This window comes from Mobula hypostoma, chromosome 2 (genome assembly GCF_963921235.1).
Source record: "Mobula hypostoma chromosome 2, sMobHyp1.1, whole genome shotgun sequence".
NCBI lineage: Eukaryota > Metazoa > Chordata > Chondrichthyes > Myliobatiformes > Myliobatidae > Mobula > Mobula hypostoma.
In genome coordinates, this window is record NC_086098.1 from 235,259,119 (window position 1) to 235,281,326 (window position 22,208).

At 40.8% G+C, this 22,208-nt stretch overlaps 1 protein-coding gene across 3 annotated transcripts in view; it reads left to right on the forward strand.

The window, feature by feature from the left end:
• LOC134342933 (regulation of nuclear pre-mRNA domain-containing protein 2-like) overlaps positions 1–22,208 on the forward strand; it is a 92,226-nt gene that overhangs the window by 34,271 nt on the left and 35,747 nt on the right. For all 3 annotated transcript variants that reach the window (XM_063041642.1, XM_063041643.1, XM_063041644.1), the window contains exons 2-3: positions 6,074–6,203; positions 14,073–14,173. In XM_063041642.1, the coding sequence (XP_062897712.1) occupies positions 6,074–6,203; positions 14,073–14,173 (231 nt within the window). The remainder of the gene's footprint in view (positions 1–6,073; positions 6,204–14,072; positions 14,174–22,208) is intronic.

A 22,208-nucleotide genomic window follows, 5' to 3' on the forward strand; every position in this document is an offset into this window, starting at 1 on the left:
AACTGGAGAAGCACAATAGTGTGCCCGTATTTCCCATTGAGAGAGCCAGGTGATGCATTCACAGGGAAGTGGAATAGTCTTGTCACTTAATCCTTGAAGATGGTGAAAGGGTTTACGATGTCAGGAGACATGTCACTCATGCAGCCGGGTTCTCACTTACAATTAGAATTGTATTTTGTAGGCTTCAGGTCAGTTGTGTTATGGGTTACTAAACTCAATCTCAACAATGTGGATACAATTGACTATCAAGGGTAGGTGTTACATTCTCTTTCGTTCAACACATGTGGTGGTGAAAAGGTATACATGTGTAGACTGCTTGATTTACTGGAAAGTTGCTGATAGAATTGAACATTATGCAATGATCAGCAAACGATTGGTGAAATCCAAATACGTCATTGTTGAGTGAGTGCTGTTTAATACCATTGCTGATGAACCCTTCCATCATACTGATGAACAAGTAGCCTGTTTGGATGTAATTAGATCAGATTTGTCCTGTTTTTTATGTCTAAGATATTCCTGGGCAATTTTTTACTGCAGCTGTGCTCTCTCCACTCACCAATGCCCTATAATTGAAGCATCATCTCCCTGTGTTATTGTGTTTAATTCCCCTTGCAGTAAACAATAACATTTTGTTGCCTTTCCTTATTACTTGCAGCACCAACGTACTCGTCTTCTGCAAAATATGGAACACGATCTCCAGATCCAAAACTCAGCTATCTCTTATTCTTTAGATAATCTTTCTTTTGTTTACCAAAACCAGCAATTTTAATTTTCCCAAATTATATTCCATTGAACAGATTTTTGCCCACTCACCAAACTGTCTGTACATCCCTTATTTTCTCTCTCATCCTCTTCACAATGTACTCTCTTGCCTACCTTTGTGTCATCAGCAAGTCTAGCAACTATACTCCAGAACATTCATTCATGTCACTTAGCACCTATTCTTGTGGCATGTCATATTGCCAACTGGAAATTAGCCTGTTTAGGCCTAGACACAAACAAGAGAATCTGTATATGCATGTATGTATACATACATACATATACATACAGGTGCAATGTAAAATTTACTAGCAGCTGCATAATCATACATAATTATTACAAAAAAGAAAGAACATTCCATTTTAGTGTCAAGTGGTCTTAATGTTGCTCATCAGTGGTGATTAGGATTTTGCAGGTTGGCTCAAGAACTAAACCGATGAAGGAAAGTGGCTGTTACTGCTGGGATGGGATTTCAGGCTTCTGCACCTCTTGGTCAATAGTTGCAAAAAGATGGCATGGCCTGGATGATGGATATCTCTGAAAGCTGTTGCCTTCTTGAGGCATCACCTCCTCTCTGATAGATACTACCAATTTTCCGTAGTGACCTGATGCAGCTCCTTAACAAATGCTTTCTGGAAATCAAATAAAGCGCATTATCTCCATAAAGGATGCCGATAAATTGGTCAAGTGTGATTTTCCTTTCACAAAACTGTGTTGACTTTGTCTGATTCCCTTGAATCTTTCCTGGTATCGGAACATCAGCGCCTTTGAGCAGAAAATCCTACAAAAGGTAATGGATTCGGCCCAGTAGATCACAGATAAAATCTTGCTAACCATGGAGCACATCACCATAAAACTTTGCCATAGAAAGGCAGCATCCATCATCAAAGATCCTCACCACCAGGCCATGCTCTTTTCTTGCTGCTGCTATCAGGTAGAAAGTACAGGTGTCTCAGGACTCACACCACCAGGTTCAAGAGCAGCTACTACCCCTCAACCATCAGGCTCTTGAACAAAAAGGGATAGCTACACTCATTCTATTTCTAGTGTTCCCACAACCAATGTCTCACTTTAAGGACTCTATCTCGTTATTTCATGCTTGTTATTTATTGCTATTTACTTGTATTTGCATTTGCACAGTTTGTTGTTCATTGATCCTGTCGTATAGATTTGCTAAGTATGTCTGCAGATAAAAGAATCTCAGGGTTTGTGGTGACATGTACATATTCCGATAATAAATTTTACTTTGAACTTTGAATTTAGAAGTTCTTTGTAAGTTATAACCTATGAATCAGTTATCTCACTAGCAAATTTATCTGGACTCAGACTCAGAACTCTTAACAATTGTTCAGTACCACTTCACCTGCAATTGTAATTTCATTTGGACTCATAGCTCCAAGAATTGTCTACTAACTTTTATGATTGGATGTGACAAAGCTGTAGAGAGCTTTGATCTAATCTGTTGGTTGTGAGCTGTTTATATTATTTTGTTTTGTTTGTATTTTATGTTTACCATCATATGTTGTACAGTAAACTGTGATGCAGTGTCACTGGATTAGCACCTTTCCACTCATTAAGCCAAGCTTTATCCCTTAACTGGATGGTTACAGTAGAATGTTGGGATATGCTGGGTCAAGATGATATTGATTTCTGTTGCTGTTCATGACCCTTATTAGCTCATGTAGCCCTATTGGAGTTGCCAGATTTGATGACAATCGTAGTGCCATATGGTATGTTGATGGGTGCCTTCATTGTGAAGGTTGGGCTTTGTCTCCAAAAGAACAGTTTGGTAGTTACTTCCATCAATGCCAGTGTGGTAAAGGAATTTGCGACTGGTAAATCAATGGGAACAGTAGGTGTAACATCAACATGAAATATTTCCTGTAACAAATTATCAGTGGGTTGTGCTGCCAAGCCAATCTAAGTAATTGGTGAATGAGGTCCCCATCCAAATACGTTTGGTGTCCTTGCTACTTTCAATTTTTATTTCTGGTTGTGAACAAAAATAAAACCAAAATATCCCTGTTCATTACCCATTTGATCCTTAATGGTGACGGAAGAGGGGATCAGGAGTTCCTTTGCTTTTGTACGTTGGTGTAAAAGGCTTAGGTCTAACGAGCTCCTTTGTACTGATTCCATCATAAATTTGCATCTTTAGGAGTGGAGATTGCAGAGGCGTTAAGAAATAAAATTGAAAAGGTATTATAACTTGGACAGTATCTGTGTATAAACACCTCCAGAATTTACTGAAAATGCTTAAGGAGACTGACACCCTAACTCATGCTAGTTAGTTATAGAAAACTACAGGACCCTCGGCCCATCTAATCTGTGCCAAACCATTAATCTGCGTTCGGACCATAGCCCTCCATACCCCTCCCATCCCTGTACTTAACCAAATTTCTCTAATGTTGCAATCAACCTCACATCCACCACTTGTGCTGGCAGTTTGTTCCACACTCTCACCACCCTCTGGGTGAAGAAGTTTCCCCTCATGTTTCCCTTAAACATTTCACATTTCACCTTTCACCCTTAACCTATGACCTCTAGTTGTTGTCCCACCCAACCTCAGTGGAAAAAAACCTGCTTGCACTTATCCTATCTTATACCCCTCATTATTTTGTACACCTCCCATCAAATCTCCCCTCAATCTTCTGTATTCCAGGGAATAATGTCCAAGACTATAGAATCTTCAATACAACAATATCCCCAAACCTATCGTGTAGGATGAAAATGCAAGATATTCTTAACCCTGCTGTGGCTGGGAAATAAACCTCTTGGAATTAGTTTGTGATTGAGAAGGAATGTTAATAAGACGAGCAAAACTTGAGACCATTGGGGTTCTTTTCCTCATTGTTCGCACAACTCACACCTGCACTTGTGTTGGTGATAGTATTGGAGCAGTTTGAGCTGATGATTGAAAAGTGGATAAAAGGAGCTTTGTGTGCAGTTAGTGAGTTGCAGTGTTAGTTTTTTTAAACTGATGCACAAGTGCATGTCTGCAGTTCCAATGGTGGATGTCTGGGAATGAACTATGGTGCCGTTTAAGCTTTCATGTGGATCAAAATGCTGGTTATTAAAATTAAGCTCTACTTATTTTAATTTGTAAATTGAAATTGAAATTGTTCACAAACAGCTATTTTTAGAATCACTAATTTGCCAATAAAGTGATCATTATGTTTCTGTAAGTCCTCATCATGACTTTAGTGCAAATCTGTTTAAGAGTGACTGCTGTTGATATAATGCAATGAACGTGTCCTTGTAAAACTGACTGAAAGGCTTAAGGGGGAACAAATCCTCCAAAGTCTGCATCCGTACCTCTTCCAAACAACCACAATTATAAGTATTCTAGCTCCAGAACATCATTGCAAGAGTTCCTCAGGGCATTGTTGGATGCCCAGCCATATTTAATTGCTTTGTTAATATGTCATACGATCACAATGAGATGTTTGCTAAAAGCATTGGTTTTAATTCCCTTCACAACTCCTCAGGAAGTGAAGCAGTCCATGACTGTATGTAGTAAGGTTTTTTTTAGATTATGAGAATACTCAGTCCTCTTTTATTGTCATTTAGAAATGCATATATGCGTTAAGAAATGATGCAGTGTTTCTCCGGAGTGATATCACAGAAAAAGGACAAACCAAAGACTAACACTGACAGAACCACATAATTATAACATATAGTTACAGCAGTGCAAAGCAATACCATAATTTGATGAAGAACAAACCATGGGCATGGTAAAAAAAAAACCTCGAAGTCCCCGAGTCGATCGACTCCCGAGTCCCTGATAGCAGGCGGCAAAAGGAGAAACTCCCTGCCATAAACCTCCAGGCACCGTCAACTTGCCGATGCCTTGGAAGCAGCCGACCACAGTCGACGCTGAGTCCGTCCGTCCGAAAACTTCGAGCCTCCGACCAGCCCCTCCGATACAGCCTCCCGAGCGTCTTCGACCTAGCCCCGGCCACTGAAACAAGCAAAGCCAAGGATTCGGGGCCTTCTGCTCCGGAGATTCCGGTTACCACACAGTAGCAGCGGCAGCAAAGCAGGCATTTCAGAAGTTTTCCAGATGTTCTTTTGTACTCTCACATCCGTCTCCATCAAATCAGAATTGTGCATGGTACCCTACTTGACAGGTTACAGATATCATTCACTGGAGAGGCCGTGCGCGCTGCCGTTGCGCCACCATCTCCTCCTCTCCTGTTTAAACAGTAGTCAGGTCTGGCCTTGTATGTAGGATGGAACAACTACAACAGCATTAGCAATACCCGTGGATCCACCAGGACTATGGTGATCTGTACAGTGCCCTCCGAGTTACACACCATCTGGCTCGGATGGAGCCTGGTCATATCCAGATTCTGTGCAGATCAGCTGGTCGGGATGTTCGCAGACATTTTTTTTGAAGATTCAAGATTGTTCAATGTCATTTCCAGTACACAAGTGTAATGGAGAACAAAATAATTGTGACTGAATCTTTGAAGTTGAAAGTAAATTTATTATCAAAGTATATACTGTATACCTGCGAGATTTGTTTTCTTGTGGGTATTCACAGTAAATCCAAAGAAACAATAGAGTAAAGGCAGACCAACAGTCCATGTGCAAAAGAGAGCAAATTGTGGAAATACAAAAAAGTAACTAAGTAAATAACATGAGTTGTAGAGTTGTTGGAAGTGAGTACATAGGTGTGGAATCAGTGTAGTGTTGAGGATCAAGAGTTTGATGGTTGAGGGATAATACTGTTCCTGAAACCGGTGGTGTGGGGCCTGAGGCTCCTTATCTCCTTTCCAATGGCAGCAGCGAGAAGAGAGCATGGCCTGGATGGTGGGTGTCATTGATGCTGGATGCAGCTTTCCTGTGATAGCGCTCCTTGTAGATGTCCTTAGTGGTGGGGAGGGCTTTGGCTGTGATAGATTTGGCTGTATCCACTTCCTTTTGTAGGTTTGTCTGTTTAAGGGCATTGGTGTTTCCATACCAGGCCATGATGCAACCAGTCAGGAGACTCCACCATGCAACGATACACATCTGTCGAAGTTTTAGATGATGTGCCAAATCTTTGCAAGAAGAGGTGTTGCCATGTTTTCTTTGTAATGGCTCTTGCCTGCCATTATCATCCTGGTACCTAAGAAAACAAAGTAATGCACCTTAACAACTCTGCCAAAAGATTTACATTTTGACCCTAATCTGATTGATTTGTGTGTGTTTGAAAGATCGAAGACTGAAATTGCTTTGCAAATATAATTGCCAAATTATATTACACTTTGGTCCAACTTCTAGAGTACTGTCACAAATTAATAAAGCTTTCTCTTTTTCTCTTACTTAGCTTCAATTCCTCATCGATTGAACCTTTTCTATGTTGCCAATGACGTTATTCAGAATTGCAAAAGGAAAAATGCAATTGTATTTCGAGATGCTTTCTCAGAGGTTCTAGTTGAAGCAGGCACATTGGTCAGGTGAGTGAAGATTTTTCTGAAATGTAACTTAATTTTCAATGAGCATGCTCCCAGTCTGTGTGCCTTCCTAAATCTCTCTACTCACAGGATGCTTTTCCAGTTGCAGGTTTCCCCCGCCATCCGAAGGTAGAGCGTTCCTATGAAACAGTTCGTAAGCCGGAATGTCATAAAGCGAAGAAGCAGTTACCATTTATTTATATGGGAAAATTTTGTGAACGTTCACAGACCCATAAGTAACCTACCAAATCATGCCAAATAACACATAAAACCTAAAATAACAGTAACATATAGTAAAAGCAGGAATGATATGATAAATACACAGCTTATATAAAGTAGAAATACTTTTCCACAATCATTGCCTGAACTGTTCTCCGTAGCGAAAACCTCACGCAAGCGCCATCGGCAAAAACATGGCGCAGGTGCTCTCCAGTGACCTTTAAGATATGAAGCTGCCAAATCATACCAAATAACACATAAAAATACACAGCCTGTATAAAGTAGAAATAATGTATGTACAGTGTAGTATCGCTCAATGGGAATCGAGAAGTCAGCTTGCTGAGCACACTGATGGTGGTGTGTTAGGCTGAGTTGTCGGAGTTTGGGTGGTGCAGTGGCCCCCACCCTCCGGGCAGCGACCGATACATTGCCGCGAAGCATGCAGCGGTACAGTGGTAGCCGGGAGAGACACAGCACATCTTTAAGAAAAAAGCCAAAATAAACAAGCTAATTAATTAGGTGCCACCCAGCACGTAATTGTCGGCCCAGATCAGAGGCGACGCAATCGGCAGTCGCCTCTGATCTGGGCCAACAATTACGTGCTGGGCGGTACCTAATTAATTAGCATGTTTATTTCGGCTTTTTTCTTAAAGATGTCCTGTGTCTCTCCCGGCTACCGCTGCATTCTCCGCAAATTGGTATCTGTCCGCGGCCTGGGTGTTGGGGTGGTGGGACACTGGGGCGTCATCTCATCTTCGTCTGTTTCCATTAGATCAGGCAGCTCATCTTCTCCTATGACTGCCTGCCTCGATGTCAAAGATCGAGGTTCGTCGTCTGCTGTGGCTGATGTGGAAGGCTTGCTTGACTGCTGAGCCTCATGCATTTTTCTATCATACAGTTCTTTGTAAGCACTCAAACCATACTGCAAATATCCCCTAAACCTATGTACCCTTTCAAAATTGAAGTCGTACTTTATCATTACTCATTCTGTTTCAATTGTTATCCTTTCCTCTTCCAATTGCATCAGCTCTTCATCTGTCAGTTCTTGGTCATGAGATGCCAAAACCTCTTCAACATCATCTTCGTCAGCTTCCACAAGCCAAACTCACTTAGTCCTTACTTCGTTCACCACGATCGAAACGCTTAATTATGTCTAGTTTTACACTGTGTAACACCCTTACGAGCTCTTTCGGGCTTTTCCAATACCATAGAACTCATCTTGCTAACGGCTGCTCACAGGCACGTGTTTAAGCAAAATGCCGGCGAGAATGCCATTCCGAATCCTGGGGAGAGCGGCTGCTCGGGGCGCACTCTGTCTCTTATGCGCACTGCTTTTTATCGCGCGCTGATTTTTTTTCGGCACGCTGCTTTTTTCGTAACAGTGAAAACACCTTCTGTTAGCAAAAACAGGGTATTAATGTAGGTCTTTCGTAACAGTGAGGTTTCGTAAAGCGAACGTTCGAAAAGTGGGGGACACCTGTATCTCTGTCTCTTGCAGATGCTGACTTTGGCTGGAATATAGCTTCAAATTCTAATCAAATTCCTAAGCATTTAGTGTTGATGATCTTTTTAAATGTTGGGACCTTCCATGTGCTCATTTTCCAACATGAATAACTGGATATATATTGGCCCAGGAAACACAAACACTTTTCCTGTATTATGAATGGAGACAGAGTCCCTTTCTGCTGAACCTTGTGACTGTGGCAGTTCTTCTACAGCAGGGGTGTGGTGGTCCAGATTTAAAGCCTTATCTTTGACTGTGGAAGTCCTGAACTTCCTGTGAGATCCTTAGTGTTGTCACTTGGCCTGTCCAGTTTTGCCATACCAATTAAATAACTGTTAACTGCTTTCTGATAATATTTTATCTTCAGCTTTAGCGTTTTAAGTATTAATTTTAATAGCTTTTGAGAGACATTCGCATACGTTCAAAGCTGTGAGAGCTGGTAAACCCAGAAATATAGTTACCGTTAAGAGGATGGGACCTCTCATTATTGGTGAGAGGGATTTGTGTTGTGCTGTGTTTGGCAATCAGGAGACAGCTTTGTGAAATTGAATGTAAACATGACGGCACAGTAAATACCCTTTAGCGCCCATGATGTTGTGCCAAAATTTTAACCTACCCTAAGGTCAATATAACCCTTCCTTCCTCCGCCTCTCCATTTTTGTTTCATTCATGTGCCTATGTAAAAGTCTCTTAAGTGCCACCAATCTATCTACCTCTATCACCACCCCGGCAGCATGTTACACACACCTTCCATTCTCTATGTTAAAAAAAACGACCTATGACATCTCCCCGATACTTTGCCCCAATTATCTTAAAATTATGACTGCTTGAATTAGCCATTTCTGCTGTGGGAAAATGTCTCTGGCTGTCCAGTTTATCTGTGACTCTTATCATCTTGTACACCTCTATCAAATCACTTCTCTTCTTCCTTCGCTCCAAAGAGAAAAACCCTCGCTTGCTCAACCATTCCTCATCAAACATGCTCTCAATAATCCAAGCATCATCCTGGTAAATCCTGCACCCTCTCTAAAACTTCCATATCCTTCCTACAATGAGGTGACCAGAACAGAACACAATATTCCAAGTGTGGACTAACCAGAGTTATATCGAGCTGCAACAGTACCTTGAGGCTCTATGTAGTTTTCTCGAATACAATTTGCTCCTTGTACTTCCTGATAGCAGAGTGGTGAGCATACACGACAAAGACCAGGCAGGAATGTCCTATTGGATATATGTAATGCTTTGCAATATGCATATTTTATGTCGCTTCCAGTAACTTACCAATATTATTCTTCTTCTTCTTTCTTTTTAAATCTTTTTATTGAGTAAGTATACAAAAAAGGTAAGCCATATAAACATTAATACAATGTTAAAGTATAATAAAATTCCAAAAGATAACAATACCAAAAAGAAAATACTACAAATAATGTAATTTAAGCATAAGAAACCAAGATAACATAATAGTATACTAAATTTTATATATATCAATGGAAAAAAAAGAAAAAAAAACCCCCCAAAAAAAAACCCACCGTGCAGCTAACTAAAAGCAAGGCAAAGCAATGGGCTAACTTGAAACCAAACAGAGTTAAACTTAAAATCACGTCCTCAATCCCGACCTCCATTAAAAACAGTGAAAAAAAAACAAGAAGGGTAAATATTACATTAAATGAAAATATCGAATAAAAGGTCCCCAAATCTGTTCAAATTTAAATGAAGAATCATAAAGGTTACTTCTAATTTTCTCCAAATTCAAACATAAAATCGTCTGAGAAAACCAAAAAAAGGTAGTTGGAGCATTAAGCTCTTTCCAATGTTGTAAAATACATCTTTTCGCCATTAAAGTAAGAAATGCAATCATTCTACGGGCTGAAGGGGAAAGATTACTAGAAATTTTAGGTAGTCCAAAGATAGCAGTAATAGGGTGAGGAGAGATATCTATATTTAATACCTTAGAAATAATATTGAAAATATCTCTCCAAAAAGTTTCCAAAGTAGGGCAAGACCAAAACATATGAATTAAAGAGGCTATCTGCCCCGAACATCTATCACAGAAAGGATTAATATGCGAGTAAAAACGCGCTAACTTATCTTTGGACATATGTGCTCTATGAACCACTTTAAATTGAATTAGGGAATGTTTAGCACAAATAGAGGAAGTATTAACTAATTGTAAAATCTGCCCCCAATCATCCACAGAAATGGTAAGCCCCAATTCCTGTTCCCAATCTACCCTAATCTTATCAAATGGAGCTTTCCTAAGTTTCATAATAATATTATAAATCATAGCTGATGCACCTTTCTGACATGGATTAAGGTTAATTATCGAATCTAAAATATATATAGGAGGAAGCATTGGAAAGGAAGAAAGTATAGTACTTAGGAAATTTCTAACTTGTAAATATCTAAAAAAATGTATTCTTGATAAGTTATATTTATTAGATAATTGTTCAAAAGACATAAGGGAACCATCTAAAAATAAATCCAAAAACCGTAAAATACCCTTAGTCTTCCAAGTTTGAAAAGCGCGATCCGTAAAAGAGGGAGGAAAAAATATGTTACCTAAAATAGGAATCGCTAACCCGAATTGATTAAGATCAAAAAATTTTCTGAATTGAAACCAAATGCGCAAAGCATATTTAACTATCGGGTTAGAGACCTGCTTAAGACGTTTCGAATCAAAAGGAAGAGAGGAACCTAAAATAGAACCAAGTGTATAACCCTGAACAGATTGTAATTCCAATGCTACCCATTTAGGAATAGATAGTATGTCCTGGTCAAGTATATCGAGTTATATCGAGCTGCAACAGTACCTTGAGGCTCTATGTAGTTTTCTCGAATACAATTTGCTCCTTGTACTTCCTGGTAGCAGAGTGGTGAGCATACACGACAAAGACCAGGCAGGAATGTCCTATTGGATATATGTAATGCTTTGCAATATGCATATTTTATGTCGCTTCCAGTAACTTACCAATATTATTCTTCTTAGCCTGTCATAGAGGCATACTGGGGAATAGGCGCTGAAGGTCCCTCGCCAAAGTCCTCTGTCCTGGGCCAGTCTTTCAAGTTGTCCCCTGGTGTAGCCCATCTTAATACATGCATCCTCTCCCAGGGATTAGGTCTTTGGAGCTTCTTTTGGCATTTCTGTCGCATTGGATTTTTCCATGATGGGGTTCCCCCATGCCCACCCCTTCTTTTGCAGCCTGGCTTGGGACTATCCATGGCAGAGTTAACTTGGAATATTACTTCAATTAAATATTTTTCTATCTCAGATTCTATGCTGTAGAAGGTGAGAACAAGATGACCCCACTAACATGATTCTAGAGGAGTGTGAGGAGTACAGGAAATAGAATTAACATATTCAAGGCCCTGTCAACTGGAGTAGAGTGAATGCTTGACTGACAGTAAAGGAAGACTTAATATAAAAACGTTGGAATGGAAAGGAGTGGTGAATGTGGCTATGGAATCCCTTCCCTGACTCCCAACAGCTACTAGAAATGGGGAAAAGTTGAAGAAAGGATTATCTGAGATGTGATGGTGAGGGAAGGAGATTGTTGGAAGCAAACCTAATGAAATTTTTCATTGAGAGCAGGAAACGTATTGATGTCATCATGAATGTACTGAGCGAGGTGAGGAACAGCACACAACAAAGAATACTTCATAGCCCCCCCCCCACCCCCACACGCACACCAAAATAAAATCTCGGTGTAGCTGGTTTGCAATTAAACGTTTCATTGGAAGGAGACGATGACGTACCACGAACTGGACTATTTCTTTTTGTGCCATAATTTCTGTAATTCAAGAGAAGGGCACTCGACTGAATCCAGTGCTAAGAAAGTAATAGAAATGAATAGAAATAGCTTTTGTGTTCCATATTGAACTGATTGAATTGCCAGATTTCCATTGTGCAATTGGGTGAAAGTTGATGTTGCCTATCTGTTCATTGGTTATTGTGCTAAAGTCTTCATGTTGTGCTCCTTTCATTAGCATCTTCATGCCGTGTAGATCTTTGTGTTTGATAACCTACTTTTGTAAATAGGTGGCTTTTCTAAATTGTTCCCAGATGTGACAATTTGTGTTTTGCTTCATAGCTATCTCTCTTGCCCATATAACTCCATTTCTTCTCATGCACTGAGACCTAAATTTTAAGACATCCTACTGTGAGGCGTCTTTGCTTTATCCACTGATTCCCTCAAAAAAATTCAGTTAGTCACCCACAAATTTGTTAATTGTCTCTGATGGTCTGCATGCCATCTGATGATCTGTCCATTAATATGATGATTTCAGGAATGATTTGATTATCATTTGCTACTGCATAACCATTCCCTGCATTTGAATGGAATAAAAGGTTTGTCAGTCTGTACTTTTTACTGAAGTAAGGTCTGGAAAAGAGAGAGAGTTGAATCTGTACAGCTATATGGTCAAACCATAAGTAATTTCAACAATTTGTAGGAATTAAAACTAGATGAACATGAGTAGTTAAAACTGAATCACATTGAACCATATTAGCCAGAGTATCAATGCAACATGCAATATTTGGGATATTTTATATAATTCACAATGAAAATTTATTCTGTTTAGACAAAGATGTCTTACAGGGCCAAGCTGAGAGGTCACTTGTACTGCTGATTGTCATTTTATAATGAAGCGAACGTGCCATTTGCTGTCATTTGCTTAAATTTAACTCGAACTGGGGCACTTTGTCAGATCTGATATGCAGATTCTCCTGGTAATCACTTTACTCGAATACACGCTGTTATACCCACAAAAATATGAAAATGCCACAGTGCTTTGAAAAACTATAAGCTCATGGAACTTCAGTAGTGCTGCCAGAACTGTTGTTGGAGTAATTTAGCAGAAATTGTATTTTATTTTATTTTACCTGGAGATACAACCTGGAATAAGCCCTTCTGGTCCTTTGAGCCGTGCCTCCCAGCAACTCCCGACGTAACCCTATCCTAATCACAGGACAATTTACAATAACCATTTAACCTACTAACTGGAAAGTCTTTGGTCTGTGGGATGAAACTGGAGCACCCAGAGGAAACCATTGCATCCCATGGGGAGGATGTACAAATTCCTTACAGAGGACACTGGGATTGAATTCCAAACTAACAGCCCAAGCTGTAATAGCATTGCATTAACTACTGTGCTGCAGTGGTGTCCAAAGAATAATGAGAGCTTTGAGTGTCTGCAAATAAGTGCCATTGCACCAGGTTGGGAAAGTGTTACAATCTCCATTCAGTTTGTCTTTTTTTATCTCCTACAGAACTTTGTGTATGTGGAGTGCTATTATTCAGATCAGTTTTATTTTCAGAAAATATTTTTAGTATTTTGGCTTTTTTTTAATTTAATTTTTATTTCGATAAGATATTCACAAGTAATACACAAACTTTTACATATAACCTTTTCTATTTTTTATGTGAGTAAATCTATATTTGTACATTCACAAGTGCACATTGAGATAATATAGAAAATAATTAGGCACTCAGATGTTGATGTGCAATTGTAATTCCACTCTATTAAACTAAATGATAATAGTTATAAAAATATTAATAATAGTGGTTGAATACTAATTTCCATGTAAGTATTTCAGCTTTTATCTCAATCCTAAATTTGCAAACTTGGTCTATGCAGTGTCGCTGATAACTGGACAAAGCATTTGTACTGAAATGCATAGCAGATTAGACAGCATCTGAAAAGAGAAGATGGATTAAGTGGAACTGAAGACAAAAAGATGGGAGGCAGTTGTAGGGAGGGACGTGGGCAGCTGTACAGAGTGACAGCATGGGGGGGAGGGGTTGTACAGATGATCGGGAGACGGGGAAATAGGAATGAGGGCAGGACTGAGCAGATGCACCTTTGCCCAAGTTGGCGAATCAATTTCCAGAAAGCATAAAGAAGTTAACTTGGTATGAATGATCTTTGAGTGACTGAAAGAATGTGAATGTGACAAAAAAAAGGTTAATTACGTGTGACAGCCCCATAAAAGTTGCAGTACCCATCATTACCGTACTATAAACACCAACTCAAGCACTAGACAAAACACAAACTTAATATGTTAATGAATTTTGAAGTGTAACAAGCTAAATAAGATAGTCTGTTGTGATTCTAAATTAATACTAATTCACAAATTTCTGATTAATTTTTAGGGATCCTTCTATTCGCAAATCAATAGATCGGATATTTACCATATGGGAGCAGAGAAGTGTCTACCCCGAGGAATTGATTGTGGACCTTCGTGCTGCTCTTGGTAAGGCATGTTGTTAGTTCTTCAATTGATGAGGCTATATTTATAATTTTTAAATGGATAAACTTCACCCAAAGCAGCGGCACTCCTCAGTTAATGAAGTCTCTCCTGGTGGACCGTACCGTTACCTTTGTTCCCTTTATATAGCTTGTGTGCCACTCTTCGTGTCATGACTTGTATGTCATACAAGGTAACTCATTAACCGGAGAATTTGAGTGGCTAATCTTGTGGAACAGCTAGCAGTTTAACAGTTAGTTTGAAGCTCTGCATTACTGTTCAACTTCCTGTTAGTTTATTAAAATTGGTATCATATTTTGGAGGGTAAGTGGCTCTAGATGCCTTGCCTTTCAGCTGTGCTGTGCTGTAGAATTCTAAAACTTCACACACCTTGGGGATACAGCTTTGTAAAACTTTGAGCCCTATCTAAATCAAAATTCTGTGGATGGTGTGTATTTAATATTTCAGTAATATCTCAATCTTGTGAAGCATTCAAAAATGAAGCACAACTTACGTTTAAAAGAGCAACTAAAATCGCTTTATCAATGGAGATAGCAAAAAGAGACACAATTGAGTTGTAGTCAGGAATGAAACTGAATGTGGACAAAATTGAAACGTCTAAACAAAAACTGACCTGGCCAAACAAATTGGCAGGGGCTCACATACACCAGACCAATGCAAATTTAAAGGTGAAACTTGCAGAAAATGCAGAAGCTAGGACACATACAAAGAACATGTTGCACACACAAAAGTAAATGGACTGCACAGGGAAGTGAAAAAGATAAAAAGTTAAGTTGCAGTTAAAAAGAGCACTAATGTGCATACTGTGGATGAAAAATACGATGAGAGTGAATCATGTAGCTTTGAGATTTATGATATGAAAGCTAGCAACAAACAAGCAATAGGGCTGACACTAGAAATGAAGAGAAATTAGTTAAAATGTAATTGGACACTGGCTTGGCTGTTTCAGTCATTCCACAAAATGAGTTTGAACAGCATTTCAAAGATTCTGAACTGAAGCCTGCAGATATCCAGCTAAGAACTTGCATTGGAGAAAAGATGAGTGCTGTGGGAATGGCATTCACAACAAGCCAAGTTTGGCTTGAATGTGGTGAAAACAGGGGGGCCAGCATTGTGGGGTTGTAAGTGGCTGAGACAACTGCAATGTGATTGGAGATCCATCCATTGGAGATGGCACATCCGCTGCAATAAAGTCAACTGAAAATGAATTAAGAAAGGTGCTGGATGACCCCACAACTGTCTCCATGCTGTACATCATGAACCGTTCCCCAACAGATTGCAGATAGGAGTTGATGCTAATCTCTGTGTCTCTGGTTGGAAAGCATACTGGACTAAGGAAGGACCATGCTGCTCAGCGGAATCATGAAAATGATAGTCTGACTACAACAGTTTTTGTAGGCAACATCTCTGAGAAAGCTTCTGATATGTTAATCAGTCAGTTACCTGCAAAATGTGGCTAGGATTTAGGTTGGAAGAGAGTTCAAGGAACTTCAGGGAAGTTTGGCTTTTATGAGTATAAAGAACCAGAATCTATTCTGTGTGCATTAAAGTTATTGCATGAACTTTAAGTGGGAGACAAAAAACTGCTTGTGAAAGTAGGTGCAAACACCAAAATCCAATTGGATAAATTGACCTAAAAGAAAGTTAGTGGGGATAGGAAAACAGAAGATTCATCAGATGATATAGTGGATGAGGAAACCAAGAGGAGAGATCATATTGTAAAGGGAGCAATAGAAACATTAATAAGAGAATACTCCAGTGAACTAAATGCACCTTCCCAAGAGCTAGAAGAAGAGAAAGGAAGGAGAGAAGAAAGCTGTCTGAACCACTTCCTGCAGTCTCAGAGTCGACTCCTACAACCACCATGGAGAAGGCCCCAGAACCTGAATTGTTTTCACAGCCACAAGTCTCAGCTGTCAAGAGGAGTGATTCCCTTTGTCAGGAGTGACATTCTCCCACAAGAGTAAGAAAGCCTCCACAGCAATTAAATCTTCAGGCCTGAATGGGACAGTTTAAAAATTGAGTATGCTGTGGATGTCTTATAGTAGTTGCATTATATAGTATACTGTGTATATAGTTGAGATGCATTCTCTGTTGAGTTTATTGCTAAGCAGGGAGGAGTGTTGTGTACCTATTTAATATTTCAGTAATATTTGAGTAACATATATACACACACACACACACACACACGTTGATCATGCATTCTTATTTGTTTAAATAACTTATTGCGAGTTATATGTATAAATATGTGAATTGCAGAAATCAAGCTACCATGTGATATGAGTGTGTGCCTCGCCTAAAGTAAAGAGCCGAGTTAGACTTACATTCCTATAACACAGCGGTCCTCAACCACCGGGCCGCAAAGCATGCGCTACCGGGCTGTGAGGAAACAATATGACTTGGCGATATGAGTCGACTGTACCTTTCCTCATTCCCTGTCATGCCCACTGTTGAGCTTGAACGCACACGAGGTCGTTACCTGCGCGTCATCCATGTCAGGAGATCAACTCCTCGAGCTTGCAAATGACGGCGGGCTGAAATTTATGTTTGACATAACATCTCTGCCGACATTCTGGATTAAAGTCAAGGCTAAATATCCTGAGATAGCCACGAAAGCACTGAAAACTTTGCTTCCATTTCCAACATCATATCGCTGTCAAGCAGAGTTTTCTGCAATGAATACAACGAAAACTAAGACTGGACATAAGGAACCCCCTTCGAGTATCACTGTCTCCTGTCACCCCTCAATAGGACGGTCTTGTTGCAGGAAAACAAGCCCAGGGCTCCCACTGATTCAGCGATATTGGTGTGTTGCATTGATTTTATATGTTCATACGGGGAAAGTATGTGCTGTGTGTTTAATATCCAAACATTACTTAAAATGTTATGATGCTATTGACTTATAGGTGATTTATATAACCATATAACAATTACAGCATGGAAACAGGTGATCTCTGCCCTTCTAGTCCGTTCTGAACTCTTACTCTCACCTAGTCCCACTGACCTGCACTCAGCCCATAACCCTCCATTCCTTTCCTGTCCGTATACCTGTCGAATTTTTCTTTAAATGATAATATCGAACCTGCCTCTACCACTTCTACTGGAAGTTCGTTCAACATTTACTTCAAGCTCCCCTGATAACTGACTTATCACTATATTCATGCGAAGAAAATATGCGCAGTGTGTTTAATATTAAATTCGTTAGATAAACCCTTTTAGAAACAAAATTGAGTGTATTAGCCACTTATCACCTATATTCTGGTCGTGATTAACGCCTCCGAACAGAATCGCCAAAAACGATTTGTAGGAAAAAGATCGGCAGGTACACGCTTGCACACTGGTGCCCGCGCAAGGCTTCATGGTCATTGTAGTCTTTCTCGGGGTAAACCCAACGAATTTGACTGCTACTCTTGTCTGTTGGCAACCCTACCCATCCCTCCCACCGCCCCGGTCGGCTGGTCCGCGAGAATATTGTCAATATTAAACCGGTCTGCAGTGCAAGAAAGGTTGGGACCCCTGCCATAACAGATGCCTTTAAGGTTGGAACTGATTTGTTGAGAATGTGCATAGTTTGCAATTTGAAGTTTGTGTTCCAACTGAGGGATGCTGTTACTCTTCACAGCACATGAGGGTAGATAATGCAGACATATTCTCAATGATAGCAACAACAGTATTACATTGACTCCTTACTGTCAGAGTAAGGTGTTTGACCATGTATTCCATGGGGTCCACCTCCTACCAATACACACAAAATGGTGGAGGAACTCGGGAGGTTAGGCAGCATTTATGGAAATTAAACAAATATTGACGTTTTGGGCTGAGACCCTTCATCAGGGTGGGAAAGGAAGGGGGAAGACACCAGAATAAAAAGGTAGGATGAGGGGAAAGAGTGCTAGCTAGAAGATGATGGGCGAAGCTAGTTGGGTGGAAAATGTAAAGTTTTGGAGAGGAAGGAATCTGATAGGAGTGGAGAGAGGACCACGGGAGAAAGGGAAGAAGGATGAACACCGGGGGAGGTGATAGCAGGTGAGGGGAAGAGATGAGGGGACAGTGGAGAATAGAAGAAGGGGGAGGGGAAAATTACCAGAAATTGATGTTTATGCCATCTGGTTGGAGGCTACCCAGACAGAATATGAGGTTTTGCTCCTTCAGTGTGGCCTCATCGTGACAAAAGAGTAGGCCGTGGACCGACATGGTGGAATGGGACTGGGGATAGGAGTTAAAATGGTTGGCGAGTAGGAAATTCTGCTTTTGGCGCATGGACCTGAGGTGCTCGACAAAGTGGTCTCCCAATTTACATCGGGTCTCACCAATGTAGAGGAGGCCACATTAGGTGAAGTGTTACCTCATCTGGAAGGACTGTTTGGAGCCCTGAATTGGAGGTAGGGGAAGAGGTGAATGGGCATGTGTAGCATTGCTGTTACTTGCAGAGATGTGTTTCAAGAGGGAGTTCAGTGGGGAGGGACGAATGGACAATATAAGAACATAATAAATAGGAGCAAGAGTAGGCCATCTGGCCCATCGTGCTCGCTCCACCTTCCAATAAGATCATGGCATTTCTGACCTCTCCATCTCCACCTACCTGCCTTTTCCCCATAACCCTTAATTCCCCTGCTATGTAAAAATTTATCCAACCTTGTCTTAAATATATTTACTAAGGTAGCCTCCATTGGTTCATTGGACAGAGAATTCCACAGATTCACCACTCTTTGGGAGAAGCAGTTCTTCCTCATCTCTGTCCTAAATTTACTCCCCTGAATCTTGAGACGATGTTCCCTACTTCTAGTCTCACCTACCAGTGGAAACAACTTTCCTGCCACTATCTTACCTATCCCTTTCATAATTTTATATGTTTTTATAAGATCTCCTCCCATTCTTCTGAATTCCAGTGAGTACAGTCCCAGGTGACTCAATCTCTCTTCATAATCTAACCCCTTCACCTCTGGAATCAACCTGCCTCCTCTGCACCACCTCCAAAGCCAGTGTATCCTTCCTCAACTAAGGAGACCAGAATTGTACGCAGTACTCCAGGTGCGACCTCACCAATACCCTGTACAGTTGCAGCATAACCTCCCTGCTTTTAAATTCAGTCCCTCTAGCAATGAAGACCAACATTCCACTTGCCTTCTTAATACTCTGCTGCACCTGCAAACCAACTTTTTGCAATTCATGCACAGGCACTCCCAAGCCCTGCTGCTGCAATGTTTTACCATTTAAATAACCTGATCTTTCATTTTTCCTTCCAAAGTGGATGACCTCGCATTTACCAATGTTGTACTCCATCTGCCAGACCCTTGCCCATTCACCTCACCTGTTTATATCTTTCAGACTCTCCGTATCCTCTGCACAACAATTTGCTTTTCCACGTAATTTAGTATCATCAGCAAACTTAGATACACTACACTCAGTCTCCTCTTCCAGGTTGTTAATATATATTGTGAACAATTGTGGGCCCAGCACCGACCCCTGTGGCACACCATTCACCACTGATTGCCAACAAGAGAAACACCCATGTATCCCAATCCTCTATCCATGTTAATACTTCACCCCCAACTCTATGTATCCTTACCTTACAAGTCTTTTATGTGGTACCTTATCGAACGCCTTCTGAAAATCCAAGTAAGTAATGTCCTGTACCCAATGTGCTCATTATATCCTCAAAGAACTCCTGTAAGTTTGTCAAACAGGACCTGCCTTTGCTGAATCCATGCTGTGTCTGCCCGATGGATCTATTTCATTCCAGATACCTCGCTATTTCTTCTTTAATGACGGCTTCAAGTATTTTCCCGATTACAGATGTTAACCTAACTGGTCTATAATTATAGGTATATAAGGCAGGTATAGCTGGGGCCCATGTGAGTGCTTATAGTTACCCCCTGAGTTTAGAGAAAGTGGAAGGAGCTGAAGGAAAAATTGTTGAAGGTGAGGACCAGTTCTGCCAGACTGAGGAGGGTGGTGCTGGAGTGGGAACTGGTTGGGTTTTATGTTGGGAAAGAAGCAGAGAGCTTTAAGGCTTTCTTGATGGGGATAGAAGTATATAGAGACTGAACATCTATGGTGAAAATGAGGCAGTAATGAATAGGGAATTAAAAGTTGTTGCGATGGAGAGCATGTGAAGTGTTTTAGATGTCAGTGGGAAGGGGCTGTACTAAGGGGAATAGAATGGAGTCCAGGTATATGGACGTGAGTTTAGTGGGTCAGGAGCAGGCAGAGACAATGGGCCTATTGGACAGTCAAGAGCTTGGGTAGGAGGTAGAAATGAGAAGTGTGGGGTAAGAGAACTATGAGCTTGGTGGCAGTGGATGGGAGTTCTCCAGAGATACCGTTCATTGACTTTAGTTTATACCATTGTACTCTGAATGCTATCATTATCATCCTTCCCCCTCACCACTATTCATGGCAGTATTTTCATAGAAACATAGAAAATAGGTGCAGGAGTAGGCCATTTGGCCCTTTGAGCCTGCACCGCCATTTAGTATGATCATGGCTGATCATCCAACTCAGAACCCTGTACCTGCCTTCTCTCCATACCCCCTGATCCCTTTAGCCACAAGGGCCATATCTCACTCCCTCTTAAATATAGCCAATGAACTGGCCCCAACTGTTTCCTGTGGCAGAGAATTCCACAGATTCACCACTCTCTGTGTGAAAAAGTTTTTCCTCATCTCAGTCCGAAAAGGCTTCCCCTTTATCCTTAAACTGTGACCCCTTTTTCTGGACTTCCCCAACATCGGGAACAATCTTCCTGCATCTAGACTGTCCAATCCCTTTAGAATTTTATATGTTTCAATAAGATTCCCCCTCAGTCTTCTAAATTCCAGTGAGTACAAGCCTAGTCGATCCAGTCTTTCGTCATATGAAAGTCCTGCCATCCCAGGAATCAATCTGGTGAACCTTCTTTGTACTCCCTCTGTGGCAAGAATGTCTTTCCTCAGATTAGGGGACCAAAACTGCAAACAATACTCCAGGTGTGGTCTCACCAAGGCCTTGTACAACTGCAATAGTACCTCCCTGCTCCTGTACTCGAATCCTCTTGCTATGAATGCCAGCATACCATTCGCGTTTTTTACCGCCTGCTGTACCTGCATGCTCACTTTCAATGACTTGGTGTACAATGACACCCAGGTCTTGTTGCACCTCCCCTTTTCCTAATCGGCCACCATTCAGATAGTAATCTGTTTTCCTGTTCTTGCCACCAAAGTGGATAACCGCACATTTATCCACATTAAATTGCATCTGCCGTGAATTTGCCCACTCACCTAACCTATCCAAGTCACCCTGCATCCTCTTAGCATCCTCCTCACAGCTAACACTGCCGCCCAGCTTCGTGTCATCCGCAAACTTGGAGATGCTGCATTTAATTCCCTCGTCTAAGTCATTAATATATATTGTAAACGACTGGGGTCCCAGCACTGAGCCTTGTGGTACCCCACTCGTCACTGCCTGCCATTCTGAAAAGGTCCTGTTTATTCACACTCTTTGCTTCCTGTCTGCCAACCAATTCTCTATCCACATCAATACCATACCCCCAATACTGTGTGCTTTAAGCTTGCACGCTAATCTTCTGTGTGGGACCTTGTCAAAAGCCTTTTGAAAATCTAAATTTTCCCCATCCACTGGTTCTCCCCTATCCACTCTACTAGTTACATCCTCAAAAAATTCTATGAGATTCATCAGACATGATTTTCCTTTCACAAATCCATGCTGACTTTGTCTGATGATTTCACCGCTTTCCAAATGTGCTGTTATCACATCTTTGGTAACTGAAACTAGCATTTTCCCCACCACCGATGTCAGGCTAACCACTCTATAATTCCCCAGTTTCTCTCTCCCTTTTTTAAAAAGCGGGGTTACGTTAGCCACCCTCCAATCCTCAGGAACTAGTCCAGAATCTAAAGAGTTTTGAAAAATTATTAAAAAATTTTCGGCTGCTTAGATCGCATTGTTTGTAGTTCTTCCAACGTCTCCCTTTAAAATTCCTTTTAGAAGCACCTTCTCGAGTAGGGGTGTTCCCAACTTG